The sequence below is a fragment of the Giraffa tippelskirchi genome, chromosome 13 (assembly GCF_054371585.1).
Source record: "Giraffa tippelskirchi isolate mGirTip1 chromosome 13, T2T-mGirTip1v1.2.pri, whole genome shotgun sequence".
NCBI classification, from domain to species: Eukaryota; Metazoa; Chordata; class Mammalia; order Artiodactyla; family Giraffidae; genus Giraffa; species Giraffa tippelskirchi.
The window spans coordinates 31,285,930-31,305,827 of NC_137287.1; the positions used below are offsets into that span (position 1 = coordinate 31,285,930).

General features: G+C 45.3%; 1 protein-coding gene across 1 annotated transcript in view; it reads left to right on the forward strand.

The window, feature by feature from the left end:
- Positions 1-19,898, forward strand: part of APOLTP (apolipoprotein lipid transfer particle homolog) — a 168,901-nt gene that overhangs the window by 94,538 nt on the left and 54,465 nt on the right. The window contains exons 39-41 of the mRNA XM_081560372.1: positions 12,467-12,775; positions 13,629-13,858; positions 14,998-15,055. Of these exons, the coding sequence (XP_081416498.1) occupies positions 12,467-12,775; positions 13,629-13,858; positions 14,998-15,055 (597 nt within the window). The remainder of the gene's footprint in view (positions 1-12,466; positions 12,776-13,628; positions 13,859-14,997; positions 15,056-19,898) is intronic.

The following is a 19,898-nucleotide window of genomic DNA, read 5'->3' on the forward strand; positions in this document are numbered from 1 at the left end:
TGTTGTTAATTACTACTGTCCAGCAAAGTGATTCAGTTAAATATATGTTCTTTTTCTTATGTCCTTTCCCTTTATGGTTTATCATAGGATAGTGAATATATAACATAGCGACATATTGTTAATACTAATCATATAACATAATATGATGTTATATGATATATCAGCAGGACCTTGTTATTTATCCATCCTTTATATAAACACTTATCTCTGCTAACCCCAACCTCCCACTCCATCCCTCTTCCAACTCCCTCCCCCTTGACAACCACATATCTGTTCTTATTCTCTGTGTCCATGATTCTGTTTCTGTTTTGTCATGGTTGTTGTTCAGTTGCTAAGTCATGCCTGTTTCATAGGTTCATTTGTGTCATCTTTTAGATACAACATATAAGTGGTATAATTTGGTATTTGTCTCTCTCTTTCTGATTTACTTCACTTAGTATGGCAATCTCTGGTTGCATCTCTGTTGCTGCAAATGACATGATTTTATTCTTTTTATGGCTGAATAGTATTCCATTGTATGCACCATCTTCTTTATCCATTCATCTGTCAGTGGACATTTAGGTTGTTTCCATGTCTTGGCTATTATGAACAGTGCTGCTGTGAACATAGAGGGTGCATGTATCTTTTTGAATTATAATTTTGTCTGGATATATGCCCAAGAGTGGGATTGCTGGATCATATGGTAATTCTATTTTTAGTTTTTTGAAGAACCTCCATCCTGGCTCAAAATTGCACAGTGGCTGCACCAACTTATATTCCCTCCAAGAAGCATGTACATTTTGATTGCCTTCATCCAATACCCCATCCCCCACCTCTGATAACCATAAATGGGACCTTTTTTTTTAACTGAAGCATAGTTGATGTATATTGTATAATTACATGTTGAACAACATAGTGATTCACAATTTAAGGGTTATCACTCCATTTGAAGTTATTATAAAATATTGACTATATTCCCCATGTTGTATGATATATCCTTGTAGCTTTTTTACTTTGTACATAATGGTTTTTACCTCTTAATCCTCCATCCCACTTCCCTCTCCCCCCTGGTAACCACCAGTTTGTTCTCTATATCTGTAAGTCTGTTGCTTTTCTATTATATTCGCTAGTTTGTTCTGTTTTTTAGATTCCACGTATAGGTGATATACAGTGTTTGTCTTTCTCTGGCTGACTTATTTCACTTAGCGTAATACCCTCCAAGTCCATCTATATTGTTGGAAATGGCAAAATTTCATTCCTTTTTATGGCTGAGTAGTATTCGTGTGTGTGTGTGTGTCTGTGTCTGTGTCTGTGTGTATTACATCTTCTTAATGCATTTGTCTGTTGATGGATGAATTGCTTCCATATCTTGGCCATTGTATATAACACTGCTATAAGCATTAGGATACATATATCTTTTTGAATTAATATTTTCTTTTTTTTTGGATAGATACCCAGGAGTGGAATTGCTGGGTCATATGGTTGCTCTATTTTTAATTTTTGATTTTCATACTGTTTTGCATAGCGGCTGCACCAATTTACATTTCCATCAGCAGTACACGAGGGTTCCTTTTTCTCCACATGCTTGCCCATGTGTTATTTTTTTTTTTTTTTGATGATAGCCATTCTGACAGATGTGAGATGATATCCATTGTGGTTTTAATTTGCATTTTTCTGATGGTTAATGATGTCAAGCATCTTTTCATGTGCCTATTGGCCACCTGCATGTCCTCTTTGGGAAAAATGTCTATTCAGGTCTTCTGTCCATTTTTTACTCAGATTGTGTGGTCTTTTCTTGATGTTGAATTATGTGAGCTGTTTATGTGTTTTGGATATTAACCTTTTATTGGTTGCATCATTTACAAACATTATCTCCCATTCAGTAGGTTGTCTTTTTGTTTTGCTAATGGTTTCATTTGCTGTGCAAAAGCTTTCAAGTTTAATTAGAGTCCATTTGTTTATTTTTGCTTTTATTTCCTTTGCTTTAGGAGACAGACTCAAAAAAATATTGCTACGATTTATACCAGAGTGTTCTGCCTATGTTTTCCTTTAGGAGTTTTAAGGTTTCTGGTCTTACATTTAGGTCTTTAATCCATGTTGAGTTTATTTTTATATGTGGTGTTAGAGAATGTTCTACTTTCATTCTTTTACATGTAGCTGTCCAATTTTCCCAGTACCACTTATTGAATAATCTCATTTTTTATGAGTTTGTTTTTGAAATGTAATTGACCTTCAACACGGTTAGTTCCTGTTACATAATGTAGTGACTGGGTACTTCTGTATGTTTCAAACTGATCACCAGGATGAGTCTAGTTATGATGTGTTACCATACAAAGATAACACATAGTTATTGACTGTGTTTCCCATTCTGTACATTTTATACCCATGACTCATTTATTTTGCAACTGGAGATTTGTAGTTCTTAGTCTCCCTTACCTACTTCTGTCTCCTCCCCCGCCCCTGCCCACCTCCCCTCTGGCAACCACCTGCTTGTTCTCTGCATCTTTGACTCCGTTTCGGTTTTATGTTTGTTCATTTATTTAAGATTCTATATATAAGTGAAATCATATAGTATTTGTCCTTCATAATACCCTTATGTTGCTGAAAATGGCAAGATTTCATTCTTTTTATGATTGAGTAGTATCCCATTGTATGTATACATACTGCTTCTTTATCCATTCATCTATCAATGGACACTTAGGTTGCCTCCATGTCTTGGCTATTGTAAATAATGCCGCAATGAAGGTTCAGTTCAGTTCAGTCACTCAGTTGTGTCTGACTCTTTGTGACCCCATGAACTGCAGCACGCCAGGCTTCCCTGTCCATCACCAACTCCCGGAGCTTGCTCAAACTCATATCCATCAAGTCAGTGATGCCACCCAATCACCTCATCCTCTGTTGTCCCCTCTCCTCCTGCCTTCAATCTTTCCCAGCAACAGGGTCTTTTCCAAGGAGTCAGTTCTTTGCATCAGGTGGCCAAAGTATTGGAGTTTCAGCTTCAGCATCAGTCCTTCCAATACAAATTCAGGACTGATTTCCTTTAGTAATGAAGGATATATTCTAAATTTCATTTAGAAATGAAATGAATGATTTCATTTAGCAATGAAGGTAGGGGTGCATATATCTGTTCTGATTAATGCTTTCATTTTCTTCAGATAAATACCCAGAAGTGAATTTGCTGGATTACATGGTAGTTCAATTCTTAACTGTTTGAGGAATCTCTATACTGTTTTTTTGACATGATTTCAGACTCACAGAAAAGTGATTACAAAGAATCCCAGAGGCTCTTTACCTGGCTTCACCAATTATCGACATTATCACAATTGCTTTATCATATTTATTCTTTTTCTGTTTCCCTCTGTGTATATGTGTGTATAGAACATTATTATTTACATATAAAATTTTTTATTTTTGGCCACATTGCACATCATGTGGGATCTTAGTTCCCCGACCAGGGATCAAACCCTTACCCCCTGCAGAGGAAGCATGGAGTTTTTAACCACTGGACTGCCAAGGAAGTCCCTAAAATTTTTAAATTCTTGAACTGTGTTTTAATAAGCTGCAGACATAATAGTTCTTCACCCCTAAATAGTTGTGTTTATTTCCAAAAAAATAAAGATATTCTCCTACATTCTACAACACAGTTCTTAACTCAGAAAATTAGCATTTATATATTGCTGTTAGCTACGGACTTTATTGAGATTTCACTGGATGTCCCAATCATGTCCCTTATAGTAAAAGAAAATCCTGAATTATGCATTACATTTAGTTGTATTGTTTCTTTGGTCTCTTATTCGGGACCAGTTCTTCTGTATTTCCTTCTCTTTCATGATCACATTTCAAAGGGTTCAGGGCAGTCGGTTTGTAGAAGATCCCTCATGTGGGCTTTGTGGGACGCTTCCTTCCATGGCTACTTTCAAAAGCCTTGTTGGCAGAGTGCCACCTGGTGTCAGCTTGTCCCTATACTCTTGGTGACATCAGACTTGATCACTTGGTTAAAGTGGTGTCTGCTAAGTTTCTTCACTGTTACCCATTTTTTCCCTTTGTATGCTAACTTCATAAAACAAGTTGAGAAGTACTTTATTCCCTTCTATTTTCTGAAAGAGCTTGTACAAGATGGGTGTGAATACTCCTGTAATTGTCTGATGGACTCTACCAGAGAAGCCATCTGGAATTTTCTTTGTGGAATTTTTTTTAATTTTTTTAGAAAATGAATAGATTTATAAATCTATTCATATTTTCTATTTCATCCTTACCATTTTGTATAAGTTCTGTTTTTCAAGGAATTTGTCCATCTCAACTAAGATGTCAGCTATATTGGTAGTTGTTTATTGTATGTATTATAATCCTTTTAAGGTATACAGTGTCTATAATGATACCTTTGCTTTTGTTCTTGACAGTTGTTATTATGTTTCTTCTCTCTCTTCCTTATTAGTCTAACTAGGATTTTGTCAATTTTTAAAAATCTGTTCAAAGAACCAAATGTTATTTTTTTACATGTTCTGTTATTTTTTTTTCTTGTTGTCTCTTTTCAATTCCATTGACTTCAGACATTATCTCTATTATTTCCTTTCTTACACTTAATTTTGGGTTTACTTTGATATGCTTTTTATGTTTTATTTATAGCAGATCCTCAAGCTATTGATTTTTAGACCTCTTTCCTTTTCTAGTATAAGCATATAAAACCATACCTATTCCTTTAGCTGCATCCCACAAAATTTGATGTTGTGTATTTTTCTTATCATTTATTTTAAAATATTTTCAGATTTCCCTTATGATTGCTTCTTTCAGCCATGTATTTGAAGTATGTTGCTTAATTTCCAAATACTTGAGATTTTTCTTGATAGCTTTTAATATTTAATTTCATTATGGCCAGAGGATTTCTTCTGTAGGATCAGTCCTTTAATATTCGCTTTGACTTGTTTTATAGGCCAGTCTATATCTATCTTGTGAACACACCTTATGCAAGAATTTGTATTCTGTAGTGTTGTTGGGTGTAATGTTCTATAAATGTTAGTTAAGTCAAGATGCTTGGCTGTATTGTTCTGATATATACTTTTACTGATTTTTTTGCTTGGTTATTGTATCAAGCAGAGAAAGGTGGTAAACTTGCCAACTATATGGATTTCTCTAGTTTCTTCATGTGGTTTTTGCTTCATGTGTATGCGTTGCACACTGGTATTAGGTGTATAAGCATATATGATTATTATTCTTAATGAGTGACCAGGTTTATCCTTATGAAATGAACTGCTGTCTCTCACACAATTCTTTGTCTTGAAGTCTATTTTGTCTGATATTGATGTTGCCACTTTTGCTTTTTATTAGCATTTGGACTATATATTTCCTCCCTTTTTCTTCCCACGTATTTACTTCCTTAATTTTTAAGGTACATTTCTTATAGCCCACATACAGTTGGATTTTGCTTTTTATATCTAGTCGCAGTCTCTGCTTCTTAATTATAGTATTTAGTTGACTTATGTTTATCATAATTATTGATACGATTAGATTTATGTCTATTTTGCTGTTTTGTTTTCTACTTTATCATATACTTTTTCTTCCTCTGTTGTTCTTTTCTTTTGCCTTCTTTCTGATGATTTTTAAGAATTTTTAGAACTCAGTTTTAACTTATCTCTTCCTCTTTAAACCATGCCTCTGTATATTCTTTCACATTCTACTTAGAGTTTCTGGTATCATTTCTCTTCAGTATAAAGAATCACCTTTAGCATTTCTTGGAAGGCCGGCTTACCGGCAATAAAGCTCCTATATTTTTATTTATTTGAAAATGTCCTATTTTGCCTGAATTCTTGAAGGATATTTTTTTAAGTGTATATTTCTTAACACATTTGGAAAACTTTCATATTGCTTCTTCAAAGATTTCTTTCTGACCAATTTTCATTGTCCTCTTCTCCTGTGATTTCCAATTGCACATGTTTCAGAAGTTTCTATATTGTTCCACAGATCTCTGAGGCTCTGTTGATCTTTTTAGTCCTTTTTTCTTTGCTTTAGATACCTATCAATCTATCTTCAAGTTCACTAGCTCTTTCTTCTCCAAACACCACCCAATAAAAAAATTTTAGATCATCCAATAATTTTTTTCAATCACAGATTTAATAGTTTTTAGTTCTAGAATCACCACTAGGTTATTTTTATTTCTGTTTTTCATTCAATACAAGAATATTTTCCTTATATTTTTGAATATGGTTGTAAGAGCCGTTTTAAAATCCTTGTCTGCTAATTCCAGTGTCTAGGTCATCTTGAGGTTGATCTCCCTTGATGATTGATTGCCCTTTCTCTTAAATATGATTTACATTTTCCTGTTTCTTTGTACAGAGTAATTTGAGATTGTATTCTGGACATTTTGAATGATGTTAAGACTGATTATTTTATATTTCTCTGAAGAGTATTATTATTTTAAAAAAACATTTAGCATGCAGTTAATTTGGCTAGTCTCAAAATCTAACCTCTGTCTTTCCTCTGGTGAGCTGCAGTGGAAATAATTTTCAGCTCTTTTATCTTAACTGGTCTGCTTAGAGTCTGTCCCACCCTTGTTCAAGGATTAGCTTTGGACAGACTTCATAGGTAGAATTTGGGATTCTCCCCTGTGGCTCTCTCTGGAATTTTCCACTTCACTTTCCATTTGCTATCATCACCCTGAACTCTGCTCTCTGGTTCTATCATTGATAAGACCATGGGTTTCTGTCTGAGTTTTGCTCACCCTTCATAGCACCAAGAAGAGTAAAAACATGCAGCTCAACTAGCCCTGATCCTTCCCTCCAAGTGTTAACTCCCCTCCATTGTCTGCCTGTTTGTGGGCACTCTCTAGTCCCTTCAGATAACTGTTTCATATATTTTGTCCAGATCATGCAATTGTTACCTTGAGAGGGTTACTCCATTTAGGTGTTCCCGCCATCCCACCATTAATGGAAATAAATCTCCTGTGTCTTTTTGATATATCCCTATCATACATTGACTACTTCTTCCTTTATGGCCAAAAAGATGTCTCAGTCTCACGTTATACTTTCCCTGATATGGAACAAGCCATTTCTCCAAGGATTCCTGGGTCCTTTTGTGCGAAAATAGTATTTAAAAGAAGGCAATGGAGAAGGCAATGGCAACCCACTCCAGTATTCTTGCCTGGAGAATCCCAGGGATGGCGGAGCCTGGTGGGCTGCCATCTATGGGGTCGCACAGAGTCGGACACGACTGAAGCGACTTAGCAGCAGCAGCAGTATTTAAAAACTAAGAGCTGGGATCTAGATGTGTTTATCAGTCTTTCTAGGCCTTCTCAATGAACAGACCAAGAAAATAGGTGTATGTGTCCATGCATACACACATACCTTTTCTGTCTACAGGTATATAAGTTTACAATTACTAGTTCATACTCATGCTCTTAATTTCAGTCCCTCATCAAAAAGTTCATTCTTTTCCTTCCCCCCTTTCATATTTCTTATTCCTCTCTTCAACAGCAAGAAACCTGGCTTTACTTATCCACAATGTATTTGTTCAGCCCTAGAATATATAGAAAGTAGTCAGAATTACTAACCTATATCTTTGAGAAAACAAAATCTTTTAACTAGAATTCAGTATTTGTTTAGAGTTCTTCTTGTCTTAGGCTGAGGGTATAAATCCAAACGGGGCTTCTCAGGTGATGCTAGTGGTAAAATATCTGCCCGCCAGTGCAGGAGATGCACTCAACACGGGTTCGATCCCTGGGTCAGGAAGATCTCCTGTAGTAGGAAATGGCAACCCGCTCCAGTATTCCTAGCTGGAAATTTCCATGGACAGAGGAGCCTGGTGGGCCGCAAAGAGTTGGACGCAACAGAACACAAAAAAATAAATACAAACATGGTGTTTCAACATTAGTTGGGGTTAATCTCCCACCCATCCTATGTGATGCTGTTAATCATTGGAAATACAATTGGTTCACTGGTTTCTGTTTATATTCCATTTTCAAGTTTCCAGTCTATCAATTTTGTGTACTTATTTTTTGATTATGTGAAACTGCAAGGTTCCAAAAGTCAGGATTTCACAAAAAGGGATTTTTCGCCCAACTATCCTGGACCATAGTGCCCTGGCCGAACATCTGTCCAGGGCCCAGTTTTTTAGAAACTAAAGACTGCTTTTCTACCAACCTTGGGGAAATAGAATCATTCTCTCATCTTGGAGTAATATTAACACCAACCCTCCTAATTCCTAATTGGTTACATTGTGGCAAAACCAAATTGCAGGGACTTCCTTGGCAGTCTAGTGGTGAAGACTTTGCCTTCCAATGCAGGCGGGTGCAGGTTCAATGTCTGGTTGGAGAACTAAGATCCCATTTGCATCATGGCCAAAAAAGCAAAGCATAATACAGAAGCAATATTATAACAAATTCACTAATGACTTTTTTTAAAAAAAAAAGCAAATTGCATAATAAAATACCTGCCTAAGACTGTATGACATAGCTTTGAAAAAATTTAAACATAATCAAATAAGGAAAGTTACAGCAGAGTACTGTTCTCAAGTTTACTTTGATTTACACTGGTGGTCTCCCCTTCATCTTTCTGAAGTTTGTCATTTGCAGCTGATAACAGACTCGCATGCTGATCTTAACACATATTGCTTTCTTTAAAAAAAAAAACAAAACTTTACAACGTTGTGTTATTTGCTGCTGTAGAGCAAAGTGAATCAGCTATACCTATACATATATACCCTTTTTTTGGATTTCCTTTCCATTTAGGTGACGACTGAGCATTGAGTAGGTACAGTAGGTTCTCATTAGTTTTCTGTTCTATACATGGTCATGTATATATGCCAACCCCAGTCTCCTAGTTCATCCCACCCTCTCATTTCCCCCCTTGGTGTCCATACATTGTTCTCTCCATCTGTGTCTCTATTTCTGCTTTCCAGAGAAGGCAATTATCGAGGTATAATTTCTTGGGGCACAATTTACATACAGGGAAGAATCCTTTCAGTTCTGATAAACTGGTTGTGTACCCACCAACGTAGTCTAGATGCAGAACAGTTCCATCTCCCCCAAAAGTTCCTTCCTGCTGCTCACTGGCACTAACCTTTGTCCCACCCCCTGTCCCTGGCAACCACCCAGTTGTCTGTCCCTGTAGTTTGGGCTATTCCAAGATGTCACATGAATGGAATCGTATCATACGGAGTCTTTGAGTATGACATGTTTTGCCCTACATCATGTGGTTGATATTCAGCCAAGTTGTATGTATCAGTAGCTTTCCCCTCTTTTTATTGGTGAGTAGTATTCCATTGTGTGAATATGCTGCACTTTTAAAAACATTTTACTTATTTATTTGACCGCATTGGGTCTTAGATGCAGCATATGGTATCTCTGGTTGCAGCACACAGGCTCAGTAGCTGGGCACATGGGCTTAGTTGTCCCATGGCCTGTGGGATCTTAGTTCTCCAACCAGGGAGCGAACCTGCATAGAATTCCTAACCGCTGGACTACCAAGGAAGTCCCAGTGCTGCAGTTTATCCATTCACAGCTGAAAGGTGTTTGGGTTGTTTCCGGTATTTTTCAATTATGAATGAAAGTGAAAATCGCTCAGTTGTGTCCGACTTTTTGTGACCCCATGGACTCTATAGTCCATAGAATTCTCCAGGCCAGAATACTAGAGTGGGTAGCCGTTCCCTTCTCCAGGGAATCTTCCCAACCCAGGGATCAAACCCAGGTTTCACACTTTGTAGACAGACTCTTTACCAGCTGAGCCACAAGGAAAGCCCAAGAATACCAGAGTGGGGAGCCTACCCCTTCTCCAGCAGATCTTCTAGACCCAGGAATCGAACCAGGGTCTCCTGCATTGCAGGTGGATTCTTTACCAGCTGAGCCACCAGCTGCTGCTGCTGCTAAGTTGCTTCAGTTGTGTCCGACTCTGTGCGACCCCATAGATGGCAGCCCACCAGGCTCCTCCGTCCACAGGATTCTCCAGGCAAGAATACTGGAGTGGGCTGCCATTTCCTTCTCCAGTACATGCATGTATGCTAAGTTGCTTCAGTCGTGTCCGACTCTGTGCGACGCTATGGACAGCAGCCCACCAGGCTTCTCTGTCCACAGGATTCTCCAGGCAAGAATACTGGAGTGGGTTGCCATTTCCTTCTCCAGCTGAGCCACCAGGGAAGCCCCCAGTTATCCAATTATGAATAAAACTTCAACCATCATGTGTCTACTGGTTTTTGTGGGAACATGTGATTTCATTTCTCTTTGGTAAATACCTAGGAATGGGATTGTTGTGTTGTATGGCAAGTATATATTTATAGGAAACTGCCAGACTATTTCTAGAGTTGCTGTACTATTTTCTACTCCCACCAGCAGTGTGTGAGGATCCTAGTTGCTTTGTGTCTCTGCTAGCAATTTGTATTGTCAGTTTTCGGCTTTGAGTTTCGTTTTTATCATTCTAATTGATTTGTAATTGTATCTCATTTTGGTTTTAATTTGGATTTCCCTTTTCCCTGGTAGCTCAGCTGGTAAAGAACCTGCCTGCGATGCAGGAGACCCTGGTTCGATTCCTGGGTTAGGAAGGTTCCCTGGAGGAGGGCATGGCAACCCGCTCCAATATTCTTGCCTGGAGAATCCCCATGAACAGAGGAGCCTGCGGGGCTACAGTCCATAAGGTCTCAGAGTCAGACATAACTGAGCAACTAAGCACACAAATGACTAATTTTGTTGAACATCTTTTGATAGGCTTATTTGCCACTTGTAAACCATCTTTGGTGGAGTGTCTATTTTGCCTGCTTCAGGGAGTTCCCAGGTGGTCCAGAGGTTAAGGCTCTGAGCTTCCAGAGCAGTGGGTGCAGATTCAATCCCGGGTTAGGGAGCTAAATCCCACATGCCTCGTGGTGGCATGCCCAAAAACAAACAAACATTTTGCTCATTTAAAAATTGAGTTGCTTGGGTTCTTATTGAAGGTGGGAATCATTTATACAAGCCCTTTATCAGATATGTATTTTGAAAATATCTATGGCTAATCTATGTTCAAAAAAAGTAATTTTATTTATTTATTGGCTGTGCTGTTGCTGTTGGACTTTTCTCTAATTGCGTCTTCTGTGTCTGCCTTACTTCACTTAGTATGATAATTTCCAGGTCCATCTATGTTTATGCAAATGACAATATTTTCTTTTTATGGCTGAGTAATATTCTATCGTGTGTGTGTGTGTGTATCACATCTTCTTTATCCATTCATCTGTTAATGGATCCTTAGGTCTTGGCTATTATAAATAGTGCTGCTATAAACATGGGGGTACATTTATCTCTTAAATTAGAGTTTTCATCTTTTCCAGATATATGCTCAGGAGTGGAATTGCTGGATCATATGGTAGTTCTATCTTAATTTTTTTTAAGGACCTGCATGCTGTTCTCTATTAGTGACTGTACCAGTTTACATTCTTACTAACAGTGTTGGAGGGTTCCTTTTCTTCTGTGGCCAGTTTTTAATTAATTTGTGTATAGGTTTGAGCAAGGTTCATGGTAGCTTTTTACACGTGGATTTCCAATCAATTCAGCACATTTTTTTGAAAGGACTGTTCTTTTTCCACTTTGCACTTTTGTCAAAAATCAATTGAGCATTTGTGGTGAGTTTATTCTTGAATTCTATATTATTCCATTGACATTATTTCATTTTTCTTCACAGTAATCAAGTGAAGTTTTACTCTTGATTATCCATGTTTTCCAGATAAGGACACAGGCTAACATCTTAGAGGACATGGAGACACAGGGCCCCACAATGTAAAGAATGTGTAAAAAAGATGATTGCAAGATTCTGTGAGAAAGTTCTGTCTGTATGGAAAGTACTCTGTAACAGAGTTGAGTATGAGCTCAGTGTCTGGAAGCATAGAACAAGGGTGTTTAACCAGGCCTGTGGGTGCAGAAGGGACAAGGAAGGCTTCCTGGAGGTGGTGATCCCAGAGTCAAACCTTGAATGACAAGAGGGAACTTGGGCACTTGGACCACATTAAGGCCCTAGTGGAGACTGGTGGGGGTCAGGAAACCTAAATGGTTTTGATAAGAGCAAGAATATCCCTAATGTATGACTTATGTATGGGCTGGGTCAAGGGTATGGAATCTTTTTCTCCAGGTGGGTGGAAGAGACCTCTGAGCAATTTTTTTTCTCCTTAAAATTCCAAAATTTCCAGGTCTCAGTTTTGTTGCCTGTAAAATGGGGTCATTCCATCATGTTAATCTCTGACTCTCTTGAGCAGGATTCAGCACTGGTGTTAACAGACATGCCTTATCAGGCTTACTGCTTTTTTGCCAAAGCTGTTTTATTTGTGAATTAGGTTGTTTGGTCCTCGGAGCATCCTGGGGGCAGGGGAAGCTGATTTCACTTGGTCCTGTTCTCAGATATGCTCTCTCTGACATGAGTTAACATTACATCATGAATCTAAGAACTTCCTGCCCCTGGGTTCTATTCCTTCCTTCCCAAAGCAGCCCAGTGCCCTGGGGCTGACCCCCTTCTTTTTTCGGGCTCTTTCCCATCCTTTGCAGGTACTGTCAAGGTCACTGCCGACTCAGCCGTGCTGGGATTCCTCTTGCGGGACAAGCATGAGAGGGCAGGGAACAGCACCAGCATGCACAGTGTGACCTGCATCCTTGCCCAGAACAGCAGCCAGGCCTTGCCAGGAGAGCTCCGGCTGAGGGGGCGGCTACAGGCCCAGAGGGGGAGCCTCAGGGGCCAGGCCAGCCTCTGTGCTGACGCGACCAGCCTGGCTCTGGGTGGGGTCTGCACCTGGGGCCCTGGGCATGGCCAGCTCTCTGGCAGCCTGAGTCACAACATCAGCGCTTTGAGTGAGGCAGGTAGGAGGGGTTGAGAGAGCCCAGTGGCTTCCTTCCCTAAAGACTCCCAGGGCCTGCAACCAAGGGAGTTAGAGCCCCCAGCCCCTAGATCCACCTTCCAGCTCTATTTCCTCCCCCCGCCACCTTCTCCCAGTGCCTGCATCTTCCCTGGGCCCTTATTCAGCCAGAACACCAGTTGCAACCCGGTACAGACACACCCCAGCTCCCCAGGTGGCTTAGTGGTAACGAATCCGTCTGCCAAGCAGGAGACATGGGTTCGATCCTTGGGTCAGGAAGATCCCCTGGAGAAGGAAATGGCAACCCACTCCAGTATTCTTGCCTGGGAAATCTCATGGACAGAGGAGCCTGGTGGGCTACAGTCCAAGGGGTCTCAAAGAGTCAGACACGTCTTAGCAACTAAACTACCACCACCACCACAGACACACCTCCAAACTGGAGGGCAGATAGCCCCTCCTCCCAGGACTCCCCACCCCAAATCCAGCTTCTGGGCTTGGAAACCTGGTTTTCCAGGATGTTCTTGGCACCACAGTTAGGAAATAGCTCAGACACCCCCAGCTCTAGCTTCTTGGGGACAGTTCCATAGGCCTGGGGGTGCCGGAAGGTGCAGCAAGGTGAGAGCACAGGATCAGACCCCTGCTTCCTAAGAGCCCATCCCTACCTTTAGGGAGCGAGGAATCCAAAGGGGACATGGGGCCTATTACTTGCTAGGTGTGGCCATTGTGGTCTTAGGAAGGAGCTGGGAGGCGAGTTCACCTCAGGGCTCAGGGGACCCTCGAGAGAGAAGGTGGGCTGTCAGAGACCCTGTTCTGGCTCCCATGAGGCATGCCATCTCCGTGGTTCCTCTCGCCCCCAGGGCTCTCCTCTGAGGCAGGGATACTCCTGTCACACACCCACGTGGCTTCCAACTTCTCAGTGCGCCTGATGCTGCAAAGTTCTGGGGGTCAGCTGGATGCAGCCTTTGGCCTGGAGGGTGTGGCCACCAGCGCACCGGGCAGCCAGCTCCGCGCCAGCCTCCACCACACGATGCCCAGCCTTGGGCGCTGGGGCCTCCCCTTCTCTGTGGACAGCCGTGGACACTTGCAGGTGGGTGAGAGGGCTGGGCCCGGGGCCTCGTGGGGGCAGTGGGTCCAAGGGACACCCACAGCTGTGCTTCTGCCCAGAGCTCGGGACCCAGTCTGGAAGCGGGGTTGGTGGTGAGCGTGGACGGCGAGGAACTTGGTGGAGCCCTGGAGAGGAGGGGAGCAGGTGACCGCCAGGAGCTGACCCTGGGGCTGCACCCCAGCCTCGTGAGGCTCCAGGTAAGTGACCCTTAGGTCCGCAGGTGGGTGGGACCCAAGCCAGGGCCACCGGAGAGGCCCACTGCCTCTGTAACTTCTCTAGTAACCTACCCAGTTTCTACCAGCTTGCCCCGCCCACCTTCCCTCCCAGGCTCTCACCGAATTTCCCATCCTCCCTTCTTCTCATCCATCCTTTCTCCTTTCCTCCCACCCTCCCCTCCCATTCATCCATGTTCCCTTCCTTTCTTCCTCCCTACCCTGCCTTCTCTTCTTTCTTCTGCCCACTTGTCTTCTCGTCCTGGCATTGCTCCCTCCCCTGCCCCCTTAAGTGGCAGTGGAGTGGAGGCACTCGGGGTTTATCTGGTAAAATTAAAACTGCTGAGACTCTCACCCATCAGTTCATGTTCCCCTGGGGAAACCTGGAACACTGGCCCGCCGTCTTGTACATTGGTCTCAAGAATGAAACACAGGAAACCACCTTTGTGCCCATCACTGATGTGGCTAAACCATCCAGAGTGTGCGGGAGGCAGGGTGAGTGAGCAAGGTGTGTGACCTGAAGCCAAGCTGCTTCATCGCTTACCGATTGTGTGACTTCAGGCCAGTTGCTTACTCTCTGCCTCAGTGTTCTCATCTGCAAAATGGGACTGCAAAATCTGCAAAATAATGCCTGCCTCCCATAGTTACCTTGAGGATCTGATGAGGAACCAGTGAGAACCTGGCACACAGGCCCTGTGAGGACGTGAGCTCTGGTTACTTCCGATTGTGATGATGCTGTGGGTTAGCACTTCGGTTTGCACAAACCTCTCTTTCAGGGTTATATTCCCAGGGAGGCCTTCACTAGGGGAGATGGGGTCAATTGGATCTTAACATTCTGTCCAGGGTCAAGGTTGGGAAAAACACCTCATGCCTACACATGCCCCCTGCCCACCCTGCTGGTCATCCTAGGTCAACTGCAGAGGAGACGTTATGCCTGCCCAGCTGTCAGGGCTTTGCTGGGGGGGACGTCACTGGGTGGCTTCTTGAGGTACCAGGGTCTCTGTCACCATCAGGGCATCGGAGGTATATGGTGGTCTGCCTCCGGGGAAGGGTGGGGAGGGGCAGGGATGGTCTGAGCACGAAGGCCTTCCTGCTGGATGGCTTAGGGAAGGCCGGTGGCCACTGCCAGGCTGACATGCCCAGTCCCCTCCAACAAGCCCTTCGCATCCCCAGGGACATACATCTGGGCGCCCAGCCCAGCCTGACAGTGGATGGGTGGTTCCTTCTGTAAATACAGTGACAAGGACTCAGAATCCAAGTGTTTCAAGCTAGCCCCTGCCCTGGGGGTGGGGGTGGGGGCCTGGTCTGGGCTGGTGACAGGCATATCTGGGCCTTTCAGGGGAGACAGAGTGTGTGCCTTACAGGCGCACGTGCTGCCCAGGCTGGGACTCAGCCCAGCCCATGAAGCTCTGAGCTCTCCCGGGCCAGGGCCCAGGTGAACAGCAAGTTATCTCCTTCAAAGGCAAAGCGTGGTGGGGAGGCCCACGTGTGGGGCTTGGACTCCCTTATCTCCAGCGGAGCCCAGTGTCTCCTGGACCAAGAGCTGTGGGTGAACCAGACCTGGTCAGAGCTGCCTTGTGGGCAGCTGAGCAGACAGCTGGTGCTAGGCCTGGCTCAGCGGAGCTTTCAGCCCAGCTGGCTGTGGGGGGACCAGCCAGTGAACATAGCCCTGGGGATGGCCCTGGGGGAGGGGCACACTCACCTGGCCTGGCTGCATGCTGGTTCCCCTGGAGGAGCTAGCCCAAGGAACTGACCTGCTCGGGGACTGGGGAGACACGAATCTGGAGGTGTTGAATGGGTGCCGCGGGGTGTCCCACCTGGGGCACTGCCTGAGGGTCCTGGAAGCCAGTGCCATGGGCTCACCACCTGACTGTCCAGGTAGAGGGAACCTCCTTGGGGAGGACGATTGCTGCCAGCGTCACCTCTGTGAGCACAAAAGGTGTGATGCTCTCATGCCTCCAGCTAGGGTAGCGGTAGTGGCTTCACCCAGCACAGGGAGACACAAGGACCAGAAAAATCAAACTACCACAGCTTCCTGCCCAGACCTGCCACTCACCTGCTGTGTGACTTCTAGCCAGGTCTTAACCTCTCGGGCTTCAGCCTTGTCATCTGTATACTGCAGGTGGCAGTATACAGTACGTCCCTACCTTACGCTGTCAAGCAAGAAGTGGACCAATGCACGTTAAGTGCCGTCTCAGTTGGGCACCCTCTCTTTTGCCCTGGTTTTAGCTACCAGGGAATCATAATCTCATTTTCCAGATGTGGAAACTGAGACTTAGGGAGGTGAAGTCACCTTTCTAGGGTCACACAGTAGCCTAGATGGCAGGAGGGTTAACCAAGGGAATTGAGGATCAAGATTGAAGGGGTCTTAAGGGGCAGATGGGCTGCCTCCCCCCAGAGGAAACTTAAGACTAGGGGGTATGTGGAGTGAGGAGCTACATGTGTGAGAAAGACTCAGAGCTGGCGGCAGGAGGGGAGGGGTGATTGCTGCAAGGACTAGCTGTGCAGGAGTGTTAGGACAGGAGCTGTGAATAGATAGAACTTTCCTCTGACAGTCGTGGCCTGGAATTCCAGGAAAGGGCTAGAAAGGGGGCATTCCTCAGTCTTGGAGCAGGCCAGTGACATCCAAGCAGGAGAACCATGCCCTGGGCCCCATGGGAGGCCACCCTGAGCTCTGTGGCTCCTCTGCGGTCTCTGTTTAGCTGCGGTGGAGCTGATATGTGTGTTCACCCCATCACTGGTGACGCTGTCCCCACCCCAGGCAGACAGATGAGTGCTGGGTGACAGGAAGGGGCTGAGGGCAGCTCCCGATTCTGTCTTGGGGGTGCAGACTCCCCCCAGAACCCCAGGTCCTGAGAATGTACCACTTAGAGGTGCAAGTGACTTCCATTTGGGGCGTTAAGAAGGACATGTCCGGACCAGAGAGGTTGAGAGGCCCACTCTCTATTGTGGAAAAGAGAGACGAAAACAGAGACCTCAGGGGAGGGGGCATTTTTTGTTCTTGTTTGTCTCTCTGTCGTGTCCGACTCTTTGCGACCCCATAGGCTGTAGCCTGCCAGTCTCTTCTGTCCATGGGATTCTCCAGGCAAGAATACTGGAGTGGGTTGCCATGCCCTTCTCCAGGGGATCTTTCCAAGCCAGGGATCGAACCCAGGCCTCCTGCCTTGCAGGCAGATTTTTTTACTATCTGAGCCACCAGGGAAGCCCCAGTGGAGGTAGGCATGAGAGGCCCCAAATTGCTCTGAATGGTCAGATTTCTTGACTCTTTGGGAGGATGTTTTCAGCTCTTCAAAGAGAAGAGAGGTGGTGGATGCCCCCGGAGGATGAGGGCTTTCTTGACCACCTGTGGACAAACGGACAGTGGACACAGTTCATGGGGTGCTGTAGGGACCCCCTCACTTGGCCTTTCTTGGCTACAGAATCTAGCTGTGCTGACGTTGAATGGCTCTTTCCTGGTCCACACCGTTGGGGCCAGCCTGGTGGCTCAGGTATCATCTGGGGACACCTTTGCCCGAGCCCATGTCCACTCAGCCTGTGGCCACCGTACTCACCTGGACACCAGCCTCCAGCACGCGTGGCCTCCACTTCAGACACTGGGAGTCCCCCCCAACAACCATATCCGAGTGTCCGTGGGGGGAGATGAACCCCCCCGGGCCCAGCTGGAGGTGGCCCTGGGCCTGTGCACCGTGACCGCCCGTGGGGACTTCAGATCAGAGGCCAGCGCCACACGCAACTGGACCCTGGCCCTGGTGAATCACTGCTCTCTGCTGGAGGTAAGCCCCCCGCCCCACCTGTCAGTGTGGGTTCCCACCTGCCTTTATACATTATTAACCACCTACTGTATGCCCAGCTCTGCACACAGCATGAGAAACTTTGGGTTTTTTCTTTTGCTGTTGTCCCTTAAACTGGGGGACTCGTTGACTATACAGCATTGAGCCAAAAATGGGACTGGAATTCAATTTTTCTCCCCTTTCGCAAAGGGCTCTCCTGAGACACTGGTTCGCATCCTTTCCGTGGTTCAAGTTGGTTCTGTTCTTATATGTCACTTCCTGCATCCCTGGGATTAAGGGTCCAGGAGTAAGAATGAGACTAGTACAGAGTAATAACATGAGTGCTGAGTACCCTCTGAGGCCCCTTGAATCCTCACCCCCTGGGGGAAAGGGCTGCTTGTACCCCCTCGTCCCCCATGATGCACTGGGGCCCAGAGACGTGGGGGGACCCTTTCATTCCCATCTTGGGTCTGTGCCCCCATGTGGGCTTTGTCTTAGGCCCCAGCGGAGCAAGTTGCTTAAGGTCTCTGCCCTCCAGCAAGTGAACATTGATGTTCGTGATCTCATTCCAATAGTCAGCTTTCTGGGTGCCTGGCTGTGGATTCACAAGGATTAACTTATGTCCATCTCCCAACAACTTATGATCAACTCCCATTTTAGAGATGGGTAAACTGAGTCTGTGGTTTTGGAGAGACTGAGTTAGTGGTAGAACGGGAATTTGAGCCCACATCTCTCGATGGGGTACCCTTGGTATTGCTCACCTTGCAGAAGGAGGTGCTGATAGACTTTAGGCCATGGGGCCACTGCTGCCCTCTTCCCACCCAGACGCGTCTCCAGCTCCCCCACCTTGACTTCTGGTGTGTGTGTGTACTGAGTCACTTCAGTCATGTCCGACTCTTTGCGACCCCATGGGCAGTAGCCCACGAGGCTCCTCTATCCATGGGGTTCTCCAGGCAAGGATACTGCGGTGGGGTTCCATGCCCTCCTCCAGGGGGTCTTCCCAACCCAGACATCGAACCTGTGTCTCTTATGTCTCCTGCATTGGCAGGCGGGTTCTTTACCACTAGCGCCACCTGGCTTTTGGCACTCACCAGAAATCCGACCACTTTGTCCATATTCCAGGCGACAGGAATCCCGCGGGCCCTGCGCTCCGAGGGCAGCCTGAGCTGGGGCCCCTGCGAGTTCGACCTGACCACGGACTTCCATAGTGACCGTGGAGATGCCCACCTGCAGCTGGCCTGTACCTGCAGGCCCCAGACCTTGGTCCTGGGGCACCTGACCCACTCCCTGCCCCTCCTGGGCCGACTGAGCCTGCCACCCTGGAGTGCCATCAGCCTGACCGTCCAGCCCGGCCCTGCCCCCCACAGCTCGCTGTCCCTCCAGATGGGGCCGTGCCGGCTGCAGGGTGCCCTGGAGCAGCACACTGAGAACCAGAGTACATGGACACTGGCCACCGAGCCGGGCTGCCCGCTGCTGGAGGTATGTATAGCAGACCAGCAAGGTGCCTGGAGAGTAGCTTCCCATCAGCATGAGGCCTGAGCCTGGCTGACACCCCCTCCAGGGACTTCTTAAGACCAGCTACTATTTCCCCAAAGCCCTGTTGGACACTTGACTTCTCTTATCTCTCATCCCCTGTTCCCATTTGACAGATGAGAAAATCGAGGCTGAGTGGGATTAGAGGCACACAGTGCCATGAAACTTGAGGACCACAGACTCAGAATTTATGAGAGTCTGTCATTTTAGCAAAATTTTAAGAGCAGGAAGGGAGTGAGAGGAACTCTTCTCAGCTGGCAGTTGGGAAGAGTTGCATCTTGGTTTCATAACCAGTTAAAAACCACAGGCTGGGTTTTATCTGAGCTGAGAAATAGTCTGAGAATTCTCCTGTGATGTTTGGGGGAAAGGGACCTCATGACTCAGGAAAGGGGGAAGCTGGAGTCTAGGTCAGCGGACAGCGCTGGTGCCCTTGTCAGAGTGGGATAGGCCCCTGCCCTGTGTCTCCTGATGGAGCCTCCTGGGCGCAGGGACAGGGTCTGGTCTACT